General features: G+C 45.2%; 1 protein-coding gene across 5 annotated transcripts in view; it reads right to left on the bottom strand.

The window, feature by feature from the left end:
- Positions 1–11187: 11187 nt before the first annotated feature.
- The window catches only part of lyn (LYN proto-oncogene, Src family tyrosine kinase), a 113770-nt gene continuing 110875 nt past the window's right edge, over positions 11188–14082 (bottom strand). For all 5 annotated transcript variants that reach the window (XM_048529434.2, XM_048529433.2, XM_059646038.1 and 2 more), the window contains one exon: positions 11188–12819. In XM_048529434.2, the coding sequence (XP_048385391.1) occupies positions 12617–12819 (203 nt within the window). In that variant the 3' untranslated portion in view covers positions 11188–12616. The remainder of the gene's footprint in view (positions 12820–14082) is intronic.

Consider the following 14082-nt stretch of genomic DNA (forward strand, 5'->3'; position numbering starts at 1 on the left):
ACCTTCAAGTTAAACTCAATGCCAGTCGCCTTTCTGAGAGGGCAGCCCTATGATCCTCTGGAACTATAGTGACTTTAGGATATAGAACACACAGCTTAAGACTGTTAGAGGCTGTTCAATTGAGTCATTCAAGAGGATACAGGATGATTGTTTAGATTGAAATAGTTTGCAAGAGTGTGCAGAAAAGGCAGATGATTGGGAATAGGTAATGCTGGTCATTTGAAGAGTTGTTACAGGCACACCTGGTTGAAATACCTTTTTGAATAACCACATTTCAATGATCCTGCGAAGCTTTTATCAAAATTTGCATTTATGTGTAACTCCACTTTAGACTCTGATTGCTGAAGCTTTATTTGAATGAACTTCTTACAGCCTTGATGAGTGGACTGATATATCGCGTGGAGTTTTCCCAGCTCCTGAACACCATAGGCAATAATCAAAAAGCTAGGAAATCATGAGATGACCAGCAAGGAGCTTCTTGACACTGAGTGCAAAAAGTCTCATTTTCCAGCCAAGTCTTCAACAGTGAGAGGAAATCCTTGCTAGTAAGAAGAAAGAGGCCTATTTACAAGCATCAGTGTGCATTGCCATCTCATTATTATCTAATCGTGCTTTTTTATATGCAGTATCCCATTCACTCACCCATTGGATAGAAACTAGACATGAAAGTCAGAGCTGGCACTTAGTGTTCCAACTTGCAGTTTTTTCCTCTGCCCTCCATCTGATGGAAATTAAAATTATAGGGGCAGACGAAGGGTTAAGTCTTACAGTGATCAGCAGGATGATGTACTGATTTATGAAGTGTTACAATAATCAATAGAATGCTAATACTTAATAGAATGAAGTGCGTGAGCATAGGTCAAGGGAGTGTAAAACAAAGGTAGGACACCTAGGTTAGCTATTAACAGCAGCTTAATTAGGTTAATTAAAGCATGTAAGAACTAAGAACTAGCATGCTGTAATGGGATCAACCTGAAGCGAAGGACCATTGTGGCAGATGTAGTAATAAATAAGAAACTTGGATACAGGCACAAGATGGCTTCTCGATGCAAATTAGCAACAAAATGGCTTCTAGGCTGCGAACTTTATTCATTCTGCTAGAGCTACATAAATCACTAACCCTCAGACTGCTGCAAAGGAAGATAGTAGACAATGCGCCTTTCAGAATACAGCAGTAACCTGATAAGAAAGAGGAGTACTAACCGCTCTAACTGACCTTCAAGTGCAGGTGCAATGGCTCGCTGTCGTGAGATAGAAATGATCTAAGAGTAGTGACATAAATTGTTTACCAATTAATACCATTGGGCATGCTGATAATTTGAAGAAAATAGGTTAGCAAAAAGGTATAAAAAAATGACGAGCCCCGAGGATTGGGGGCAATTGGGAAACCATTTTCTGATTGTCACAGCTTTTGTTTGCAAATAAAAGTTTAACTTCCTGAAGAATTCTCCGCATCTCCTGGCAGTTTCTCCACTACATATCCCAGATAGTAGTCATCAATCGCTCAGGAACAATCCATGGACAGTTACTGTACTTGAATCCCATCAAAGGGCCTTGGCATCGCACACATGCTAGCCTTACTCCACTCTCATGACTCATCTCGAATACATTTATAACACCACGCTACACTTCAATACTCCATTTGGAATGCACTAGTGTCTCATCATTGCAATGCTGCTGCAAGGGTGATTTGCATGAGGTGTTAGGCACCTGTCACATTGATTTCACCAGGGTGCATTTCATGTGTGCTTGCTTGCTCCGTTAGTACTAAGTCCCTTTGTGTCTACTTTGATGCTACATTGCATCCTTGTCTTGCCTTTTGTACCTTGCTGTCTCATCCAGAGCTTAAAGGTTCACAATACTTTGGTGTTGTCTTGCAGCTTAGCCTGGTTCCAAAACCAAGCAGCTTGCCATGGTTGTTGGCAGTCATCAGTCAAGAGGAGGACATGTTGCTGTATGTCACCCTGTTGTATCAATCTTACACCTGCAGCATATGCCAGCTGTGTACCTGGCAAACACATGAGATATGCTCAAGCAAATGGCCATGTCTCAAAGACTAAGAGAAATAGTCCCTTGTTGATTTCAACAGGGGATTCTCTATCATTCAGGTGTCCCAGTAGAATAGGTCAGAAGCATTGCCTGGTCTCAGTCCAAGTGCGTCGTCATGTTCAGTTTGCCACTGGAGCGATCAGTATCATCACATTCCAAGAGGGCAACAGATACTTCTTCAGGCAAATGCATATAATCAGAGGATACACTTTAAGCCAGTAAGGGAACTGCATATTAATCACTCATTAGTTTGGGGCTACCTGTCCAAACCAATTAAAGAGTGGACAAACAGTCAGCCCTTGGGGTGAGCAAAATAAAAGTAAAGGTGATCACCGGGGAACAGAGATGTGTTAGTGAAATTGGGAAACCTAAAAGCAGAGAGACAATAATTGTGAAGGGGTTAGAAATTGACATATAAGGTGGTGGGAAACAATAATGCATTGGAGGACATGGGCTATTGCTGTGGTGGGGAGTGGTCTTTACTGAAAGATGCCATGAGTAAGGTTCTTACATTTGGTGGTTGGTGGTGAGATTTGAAGGCTTTCCTGTACTTGATGGTCACACACTGATCAGTAAGATTTTGAGCACCTATAGACATTGGGGAAAGAGTGGTGCTGAATTAGACAAGATTGTTAGAACAATGAGGTTGAGGGCTGGAAAGCCATTTTTCTTGGTTCTTAATCAGCAATAGATGTATGACTGAGAACTTGAATGTACAATGACATATCAGCCATGTTACTGACACCTTGAGAAGTGGTGGTGATTGATCTCTCACTGTGTGAATAGTGAAAGATGACTCCAGACTACCAACCCTAGACCACGCGCATGCCTGGACTTCAAATATGGCACAGATGCCAGGTATCCTGCCAGTGCCAAGTATGCCTGTCTGTAGTTGGAGAATAGGATGAGCAACATGCCATAAAGGGCATGGTGCACGAGTAATGAGGTGAGTTTGGGAGGGTAACACAAAAAAGCCTGTAAAGGCCTTGAAGAGAGAAGCCCTCCATGACACTTAGCCATTTTATTGTAAGCCCATTGTTACTCAACAATGTACACTTAATTATGTGACGTCCCTGACGTCTATTTATTTTGTCCCCTATTTCCTTATACAACAATATCACTCCCTGCCATCAGAGGGCAACCGCCTCTGATATTCATTTTGATTGAGAACCGACTTATTCTCTGAGGAGGCATTTATGTTGCACCACTAGAGACTGCAATATTCACAGTTATCCAAGGACCCTTGATCAATTGCTGTAGCGTATTTTAAAAAGGCCATTTCAGAGGACCAAGTCAACCATATAGCTGTGGAACTAAAGCCACATTTAAACCAGATGTGATACACCACTGGAAGTTTGGAAGAATGAAAAATGAATTTTTTTTCAAACAAAATGCCCAGTTCTGAGGAGGGCGTGATATAAATGTTGTAAAGATGAGGCAGCTTCTGGAATTCACAGAGAATTATGGAACTGGCTCCTTTGAAACAAAGATTAGATTTCAAATCTGATTTTGGAATTGAATTTTTAAACTCCATCTACAGTTTTGGCGAGATGTAAAGTTAAGCCCCAGAGCATTAGTTTGCTGGTTTACTTGTCCAGTTGTCAACAACATTCAGCCAACTAACAGTGAAGGAATGGCAATGCAGTTTCAAGTCAGGATGGTATATGACTTGGAGGGGAACTTGCAGGTGGTTTCCTGGGTTACTGCTGCCCTTGCCTTTTTAGATGATTGAAGATGGAAAATGCTGTCAAAGGAGCCTTTATCAAATGCTGTAGTGTATTTTAAATATAGTAAACATTGCTGCCACTGTGTGTGCCTGCTCAAGGTGATATCTGGAGCATGTAGCAAGTAATTTGTTTTGTCCTGGATGGTGTCAAACATGAATGTTGTTGAAGGTATACTCTTCCAAGCATGTAGAATGTATTCTATCAAGCTCCTGATTTGTAGAAGGTAGACCTTCAGGAGGGGAGTTATTCCCTCAGAATTCCTAGTCTCTAACGGGCTCTTGCAACTACAGTATTTATATGGCTACTGCAGTTTAATTTATGATCAACAGTAGCCCATTGTAATACCATTTTATGTCAGGCAAAGATGGTTGGATGCTCCCTTTTGGAGATGGTCATTGCCTGGCAATTAAGTGGCAAGTTACTTCCATACCAAAAATCAGCCTAAGTCTGAATTTATCCCGACCTCACATTTATACATGGACTGCTTTAGAATCAAAGGAGTCATGAAAGGTGCTGGATATCATTAGTGAAACTCTACTGACCATGTTCAGCTGTTTCAATTGAGAAATTCCTCCATTAGTTTGCTTTGGAGAAACAAAGCAAATGTGGTAAAAGAACAAGGGTTTGGGCTCTTGTGAAGATTTGTAGCTCAGGTTGTGGATAAGGTTGTTGTCTTGCTTGCAAGCTGGCAGGTTATCATGCAGACGATTCATCATCATGACAGGTAACATCATCAGTGTGGCTCCGGCCAGCTTGGTGAGCAAGACAATAACCTCAACAAGAGTTTGGCTTTGCTTTATTCAGGAATATGAGTTGTATAAGATTTGTGTTCACCATCTCTGATCTATGAAAAATGGCAATGCTATATCTTTGTTTGCTCAGAGATAGTAAGAACTGCCAATGCTGGAGTCTGAGATCAGTCTGGAGCTGGAGGAACACAACAGACCAGACAACATCAGAGGAGCAGGAAAGCTGGCGTTTCGGCTTGGGACGGTTCTTCAGAAATGGGGAAGGGGAAGGGGGCTCTGAAATAAATAAGGCGGGGGGGGGGGCGAGTTGGGCTGTGAAAGGTGGGTGGGATGACAAACTGACCACCAAAACATCATCCCCCATACCATCCATAACTTCAACACTTCAGGTGATCTCCCACCAACAGCCTCCAACCTCATCGTCCCCCAACCTGACACCACCTCTTTCTATCCCCTTCCCAAAATCCACAAACTCAACTGCCCTGGCCGACCCATTGTCTCTGCCTGCTCCTGCCCCACTGAACTTATTTCTGCTTATCTTAACTCTATTTTCACCTCCCAGTGCAGGAACTCTCCATCTATGTCCAGGATACCACCCATGACCTCCACCTCCTCCAAAACATCCAATTCCCTAGCCCCCAACACCCCATCTTCATTCTGGGCGTCCAATCCCTATATACTTGCATTCCCCATGCAGATGGCCTAAAAGCCCTCTGCTTCTTCCTCTCCTGCACGCCCAACCAGTCCCCCTCCACCACCACCCTTATCGGCTTAACTGAATTCGCCCTTACCCTTAACAACCTCTCCTTCAACTCCTCCCACTTCCTACAGACTAAGGAGGTGGCCACGGGAGCCCGTATAGGTCCAAGCTATGCCTACCTCTTTGTAGGATACGTGGAGGAGTCCCTCTTCTGCAGCTACACTGGTACTATCCCCCACCTCTTCCTCTGCTACATCAATTACTGTATCAACGATGCCTTGTGCTCCCATGATGAGCTTGAATAGTTCATCATCTTTACTTACACGTTCCATCCCAACATCAAGATCACTTGGACCATCTCTGATACCTCTCTCTCCTTCCTGGACCTCTCTGTCTCCAACTCTGGTGACCACCTCGAAATTGATATCTATTGAGACAATAGACAATAGATATAGGAGTAGGCCATTTGGCCCTTTGAGCCAGCACCACCATTCATTATGATCATGGCTGATCATCCACAATCAGTATCCTGTTCCTGCCTTATCCCCATAACCTTTGATTCCACTATTTTTAAGAGCTCTATCCATCACTTGCTTGAAAGTATCCAGAGACTGCCTTCTGGGGCAGAGCATTCCATATATCCACCACTCTCTGGGTGAAGAAGTTTTTCCTCAACTCTGTTCTAAATGGCCTACCCCTTATTTTTAAACTGAGCCCTCTGGTTCTGGACTTACCCATCAGTGGAAACATGCTTCCTGCCTCCAGAGTGTCCAATCCCTTAATATTCTTATACGCCTCAATCAGATCCCCTCTCATCCTTCTAATCTCAAATGTATACAAGCCCAGTCGCTCTAGTCTTACAACATATGATAGTCCCACCATCCTGGGAATTGACCTCGTGAACCTACACTGCACTCCCTCAATAGCAAGAGTGTCCTTCCTCAAATTTGGAGAACAAAACTGTAGATAATACTCCAGGTGCAGTCTCACCAGGGCCCTGTACAACTTCAGAAGGACCTCTTTGCTCCTATACTCAATTCCTTTTGTTATGAAGGCCAGCATGCCATTAGCTTTCTTCACTGGTTGCTGTACCTGCATGCTTGCTTTCATTGACTGATGTACAAGGACACCTAGTTGTACTTCCCCTTTATTTCAAGCCCTCTGACTCCCACAGCCACCTAGACTACACCTCCTCTCACCCAGCTTCCTGCAAGAATGTAATCCCCTACTCCCAATTCCTCTGCCTCCACCAGATCTGCTCCCAAGATGAGGCATTCCACTCCCGAACATCCCAAATTTCCTTGTATTTCAAGGATTGCAACATCCCCTCTTCAGTCGTCGAAAACGCCCTTGACCACATCTCTCGCTTTTCCCGCACCTCAGCCCTCACACTCCCACCCTGCAATAAAAACAAAGACAGAATTCCCCTTGTCCTCATGTATCACCCCATTAACCTTCAGAATCAATGCATCATTCTCTGCCACATACAACTTGACCCCACTACAAAGGATATATTTCCCTCCCCATCCTTATCTGCCTTTCAGAGGGACTGCTCTCTCCGCGACTCCCTCGTCTGCTCCACAATCTTCACTAGCCCCACTGCGTTTCCTTGCAACCGCAGGAGGTGCTCCACCTACCTCTCCCCTCACCTCCATCCCAGGCCCCAAAAACACTTTCCACATCAGACAAAAGTTCACCTGCACATATGCTAATGTGGTCTATTGTATCCGCTGCTCCTGATGCAGCCTCCTTTACATCGGTGAGACCAAGCGGAGGCTCAGAAGCCATTTTGCAGAGCACCTACACTTGGTTCGCAACAAACAACAACAATTTCCAGTCGCAAACCACTTCAACTCCCTCTCTCACTCCTTGGACGACATGTCCATCCTGGGCCACCTCCAGTGTCACAACGATGCCATCCGGAAGCTGGAGGACAGCACCTCAAATTCCATCTTGGAAGCCTACAGCCTGGTGGGGAATTTACTAGCTTCAAAATGTCCCTACCCCTGGTTTCATCCCAAGACCAACCCTCCCTCTCAGCCCCACCTCCTTGACCTATTTGTCCTCTTCTACCACCTATATGCTCCTCCCACCTCACTGACCAATTCCCACCACTACCTACCTGCTATCACCTTCCCACCTACCTTTCCCAGCTCAACACTACACCCCCCCTTTAAGAGCCCCCTTCCCCTCCCCCATTTCTGAAAAAGGGTTGCGACACCAAAACATCAGCATTCCTGCTCCTCTGATGCTGCCTGGCCTGCTGCGTTCCCTCAGCTCCACACTGTTATATCTTTGTCTGCTGATCTGTTACATTAATCTTGCATACTAAAGTATTTTGAAATATATATGTATATAGATCAGTTCTACCTTTTTACTTCAATAGTTGGTCCAATTATGATGGTGCAAGGTTGTGATGAGTTAATCCTGCAATTACTGCATTGTCTCAAAAATTCCAGTCAGAATTTTGTTTCAACCACGGTTGACTCATTGGGGTTTGCTTCTCGAACAAATGATTATTATTAGATTTGAGCCTCCATATTCTTCATCTTCAAAAAAAAGTCCTTTGTTCTGTCTTTAAATGAGACTTTCCAAATTTAAGTTACCAAAGAATTTTGGAAAATTGTACTTTGCAAACGAAATATTGTAAATAGAGATAATGGGAACTGCAGATGCTGGAGATTCCAAGATAATAAAATGTGAGGCTGGACGAACACAGCAGGCCAAGGAGCATCTCAGGAGCACAAAAGCTGACGTTTCGGGCCTAGACCCTTCATCAGAGAGGGGGATGGGGGGAGGGAACTGGAATAAATAGGGAGAGAGGGGGAGGTGGACCGAAGATGGAGAGTAAAGAAGATAGGTGGAGAGAGTGTAGGTGAGGAGGTAGGGAGGGGATAGGTCAGTCCAGGGAAGACGGACAGGTCAAGGAGGTGGGATGAGGTTAGTAGGTAGCGGGGGGTGCGGCTTGGGGTGGGAGGAAGGGATGGGTGAGAGGAAGAACCGGTTAGGGAGGCAGAGACAGGTTGGACTGGTTTTGGGATGCAGTGGGTGGGGGGGAAGAGCTGGGCTGGTTGTGTGGTGCAGTGGGGGGAGGGGACGAACTGGGCTGGTTTAGGGATGCAGTAGGGGAAGGGGAGATTTTGAAACTGGTGAAGTCCACATTGATACCATATGGCTGCAGGGTTCCCAGGCGGAATATGAGTTGCTGTTCCTGCAACCTTCGGGTGGCATCATTGTGGCAGTGCAGGAGGCCCATGATGGACATGTCATCAAGAGAATGGGAGGGGGAGTGGAAATGGTTTGCGACTGGGAGGTGCAGTTGTTTTTTGCGAACTGAGTGGAGGTGTTCTGCAAAGCGGTCCCCAAGCCTCCGCTTGGTTTCCCCAATGTAGAGGAAGCCGCACCGGGTACAGTGGATGCAGTATACCACATTGGCAGATGTGCAGGTGAACCTCTGCTTGATGTGGAATGTCATCTTGGGGCCTGGGATGGGGGTGAGGGAGGAGGTGTGGGGACAAGTGTAGTATTTCCTGCGGTTGCAGGGGAAGGTGCCGGGTGTGGTGGGGTTGGAGGGCAGTGTGGAGCGAACAAGGGAGTCACGGAGAGAGTGGTCTCTCCGGAAAGCAGACAGGGGAGGGGATGGAAAAATGTCTTGGGTGGTGGGGTCGGATTGTAAATGGCGCAAGTATCGGAGGATAATGCGTTGTATCCGGAGGTTGGTAGGGTGGTGTGTGAGAACGAGGGGGATCCTCTTGGGGCGGTTGTGGCGGGGGCGGGGTGTGAGGGATGTGTCGCGGGAAATGCGGGAGACACGGTCAAGGGCGTTCTCGATCACCGTGGGGGGAAAGTTGCGGTCCTTAAAGAACTTGGACATCTGGGATGTGCGGGAGTGGAATGTCTTGTCGTGGGAGCAGATGTGGCGGAGGCGGAGGAATTGGGAATAGGGGATGGAATTTTTGCAGGAGGGTGGGTGGGAGGAGGTGTATTCTAGGTAGCTGTGGGAGTCGGTGGGCTTGAAATGGACATCAGTTACAAGCTGGTTGCCTGAGATGGAGACTGAGAGGTCCAGGAAGGTGAGGGATGTGCTGGAGATGGCCCAGGTGAACTGAAGGTTGGGGTGGAAGGTGTTGGTGAAGTGGATGAACTGTTCGAGCTCCTCTGGGGAGCAAGAGGCGGCGCCGATACAGTCATCAATGTACCGGAGGAAGAGGTGGGGTTTGGGGCCTGTGTAGGTGCGGAAGAGGATAATGCGTTGTATCCGGAGGTTGGTAGGGTGGTGTGTGAGAATGAGGGGGATCCTCTTGGGGCGGTTGTGGCGGGGGCGGGTTGTGAGGGATGTGTCGCGGGAAATGCGGGAGAACACCTCCGCTCAGTTCGCAAAAAACAACTGCACCTCCCATCCTCTTCCACACCTACACAGGCCCCAAACCCCACCTCTTCCTCCGGTACATTGATGACTGTATCGGCGCCGCCTCTTGCTCCCCAGAGGAGCTCGAACAGTTCACCCACTTCACCAACACCTTCCACCCCAACCTTCAGTTCACCTGGGCCATCTCCAGCACATCCCTCACCTTCCTGGACCTCTCAGTCTCCATCTCAGGCAACCAGCTTGTAACTGATGTCCATTTCAAGCCCACCGACTCCCACAGCTACCTAGAATACACCTCCTCCCACCCACCCTCCTGCAAAAATTCCATCCCCTATTCCCAATTCCTCCGCCTCCGCCGCATCTGCTCCCACGACAAGACATTCCACTCCCGCACATCCCAGATGTCCAAGTTCTTTAAGGACCGCAACTTTCCCCCCACGGTGATCGAGAACGCCCTTGACCGCGTCTCCCGCATTTCCCGCGACACATCCCTCACACCCCGCCCCCGCCACAACCGCCCCAAGAGGATCCCCCTCGTTCTCACACACCACCCTACCAACCTCCGGATACAACGCATTATCCTCCGACACTTCCGCCATTTACAATCCGACCCCACCACCCAAGACATTTTTCCATCCCCTCCCCTGTCTGCTTTCCGGAGAGACCACTCTCTCCGTGACTCCCTTGTTCGCTCCACACTGCCCTCCAACCCCACCACACCCGGCACCTTCCCCTGCAACCGCAGGAAATGCTACACTTGTCCCCACACCTCCTCCCTCACCCCCATCCCAGGCCCCAAGATGACATTCCACATCAAGCAGAGGTTCACCTGCACATCTGCCAATGTGGTATACTGCATCCACTGTACCCGGTGCGGCTTCCTCTACATTGGGGAAACCAAGCGGAGGCTTGGGGACCGCTTTGCAGAACACCTCTGCTCAGTTCGCAAAAAACAACGGCACCTCCCAGTCGCAAACCATTTCCACTCCCCCTCCCATTCTCTTGATGACATGTCCATCATGGGCCTCCTGCACTGCCACAATGATGCCACCCGAAGGTTGCAGGAACAGCAACTCATATTCCGCCTGGGAACCCTGCAGCCATATGGTATCAATGTGGACTTCACCAGTTTCAAAATCTCCCCTTCCCCTACTGCATCCCTCAACCAGCCCAGTTCGTCCCCTCCCCCCACTGCACCACACAACCAGCCCAGCTCTTCCCCCCCACCCACTGCATCCCAAAACCAGTCCAACCTGTCTCTGCCTCCCTAACCGGTTCTTCCTCTCACCCATCCCTTCCTCCCACCCCAAGCCGCACCCCCCGCTACCTACTAACCTCATCCCACCTCCTTGACCTGTCCGTCTTCCCTGGACTGACCTATCCCCTCCCTACCTCCCCACCTACACTCTCTCCACCTATCTTCTTTACTCTCCATCTTCAGTCCGCCTCCCCCTCTCTCCCTATTTATTCCAGTTCCCTCCCCCCATCCCCCTCTCTGATGAAGGGTCTAGGCCCGAAACGTCAGCTTTTGTGCTCCTGTGATGCTGCTTGGCCTGCTGTGTTCGTCCAGCCTCACATTTTATTATCTTGACATATTGTAAATACTCACTTTTATTCAAAACATTCATGTTACAAATTCATAACAATGTATATTTTTTACCACACAATGGGAGAACAGAAAACTATCAAGCAAATTATTGCACATTTTACAAGTAGCATACACATCTGTTCTGTTAAAACAGCTAGCCAAATTTTATTATACAAAATATATGTAATAAAATATCATTTACACAGTGATAGGCGAAGTGGGAGCATTTTGCTGGTCAAAGTTAATTCTAAGTTACTTCTGGAAACTTCACGTGAATTGAAGTTTGAATAATCATGATTTGTTCAAGCACTACCTGTGTCGTAGGTAATATTTCCTGTGATGGAATGCTGATTCATGGAGTTTTAGTTCAAATTTTCTCTTTTGAGTTAGGATCTAAATGAACTACATTTTGAAGAAATGGCACTGGGTTCACATTTCAGTAAAAGCAGGAGCACTGAATTGCTTTGTTTTAAAATAAATTAAATGTAACAAAAATTGAAGAAAAATCAGGAATATATGAATAACAAATGATCTACATAACTAACCAGGCATGTGGAAGAGTTAATGTTCAAGGCACTGATTTGCTGCGGAATATAATCTCAACCTCATTAAAAAAAAATTGCATTTAACTTTTGTCAGATGTAATTCAAATGAATACTTTTACAGATATCAACTCCCCAAATCCTTCAACAATATAGTTAATGGTGATGACAGCTAACAAACAACAGTGAAACTGCTAATGATAGTCTAACGCGTTGTATATGTAAACAGTTTCAAGCGGTGATCCCACTTCTGTTTTTTGCTTGGAATGTTTTTATTAATTTACAGAAAATCCATTCATGTTCACATGTATGGATTCACTGATCAAAGTTGCTTGGATTAAATTTTTTTGCAGCTACGAATGTCAATAGTTTGCCAATGCAGCAGTACTGAGTAGTCTTCAACCAGATTATTGATTATTGTATATCACCATCAAGCAAGGCCAGCTTTGAGGCACCGCCTCAGGCTTCTTAACTGTATTCATAAAGTACCAAATTGAGATAAAAATGCCATGTAGTGATTCAGGACAAGAATGTCCATCTCACCACACTCTCTTATATGCCACCTGGGCCCCCACACTCCCAGATTAGAAAATAACTTGCCACTAACATTCTATTCTAGTTAGATTTGATGTGAATAAAAATAGCTGGACTATTTTATCTATTTTGACTCTATTAATTTAGATACTGAACATACAACCTTTTACAATCTGGTTGCGGTGATGCTGAGTGTTCGGTACAATTGAATGTCCTGGTTATGTAGGTAGTTAAGCATCAGTTAGTGAGTTCTTTAAATGCAGTTGTGACAAAATACATTTGGTGTATACATATATACCGTCATACCATTTAACAGTTTGTACTAGCTAATGATTTGAATGATGTTTCATTTTATGTTCTATGGCTGCTGTTGGTATTGACCTTCTGTGGCTGTATAAAAGTCTTCAAGCAACCCTTTGAGATATTCAAAGGTTGGCCGATCTTCAGCTTTACTTTTCCAACAATCCTTCATGACATCATACAGCTCTTGAGGGCATTCTTCAGGACGTGGCATGCGATAACCTCGTCCAATAGCATTTACAACCTCTGTGTTAGACATTCCTAGGAAAGTGAATTTTTTAATGTTACACACAGATTTAAAAATACTACAATGAAAATAATTACAATCTTCACTGTTCTCAAACGTGCCTGCAATGATTGTAACCTCACCAACCAATGAAACAGCATTTACGTCAAAATCAGATATAGCAACCACACAGATCACAGGAAACCTGTTGTGAAGAATAAACAAAATGTTACAGCTATTCATGGGGACAGTTTGAGCATGAAGCACGTTTACTGGGATGAATAAATCACAAAAGGCTAGTATTTAACACGGATCAGTGAAGATAAATGGAATACAGTTTTTATTTCAAAGTGAATGTAAGAATAAAAGTAAGGAGATTTTATTGTAACCACTAGAGAGTTTGAGTTAATAAGGAAAGTCTGAGGGGTGACCTCATGGAGGTTTATAAAATCATCAGGGGCACAGATAAGATAAAATAATGGCCTTAGTGAATGCAAGGCAAACTAGTTAAGTTTGGGATACCTGCTTGGCACTGATGAGTCGGACTGAAGGGTCTGTTTCCGTGCTGTATGACTCTATACAAAGCACAAGTCAGACCACAGCTGTGAACAGTGTTTACCCACTTTTCTAAGGAAAGATATATCGGCATTGGAGTTAGTCCAGAGCTGATCCAGTGTATGGAGGGATTGCCCTGTGAGACGATGTTGAGTAGGTTGGGCTTGTGTTCACTGGGGTTTATAAGAATAAAAGGTAACCTTATTGAAACAAGATTCTCAGTGAATATGGAAAAATTGTCTCTCCTTATGGGAGAAGTCAGGATAAGAGGATAGAATAAATAATCTTAGAATAAAGGGTTACCCATTTAAGACCTTGACGAGAAGGCATTTTCTTCTGAGGGTAGTGAATTTGTAGAATTCTTTACCATAGAAGGCTAGGAGGATGGTCATCAAGTATATTCATGTATAAGATAGATTTTTAATTAGCAAGGGAATTAAGGGTTATGGAGAAAAGGTAGGAAAGTGTTGTTGAGGATGACTAGATCAGCCATGATCTCATTGAATGGCAGAGCAGACTTGGTGGCCTACTTCTGCTCCTTCTTTTTATGATCTTAGCTAACAATAGCTGTACCATTGAAGCAAATAAATATGGAACCTATTAGATATGTTTACTCCACTTCATTTAGTAATGGAGATAAAATACCTAAATTTGGAATCTCTGTTTAAATTGTGAGAGTTTGATTTCAGCTTCTAACTCTGGTAGATGCATGTCAGCGTCAATACCACAGAAATATCTTACAA

The sequence above is a fragment of the Stegostoma tigrinum genome, chromosome 5, assembly GCF_030684315.1.
Source record: "Stegostoma tigrinum isolate sSteTig4 chromosome 5, sSteTig4.hap1, whole genome shotgun sequence".
In the NCBI taxonomy this organism is placed as follows: Eukaryota; Metazoa; Chordata; class Chondrichthyes; order Orectolobiformes; family Stegostomatidae; genus Stegostoma; species Stegostoma tigrinum.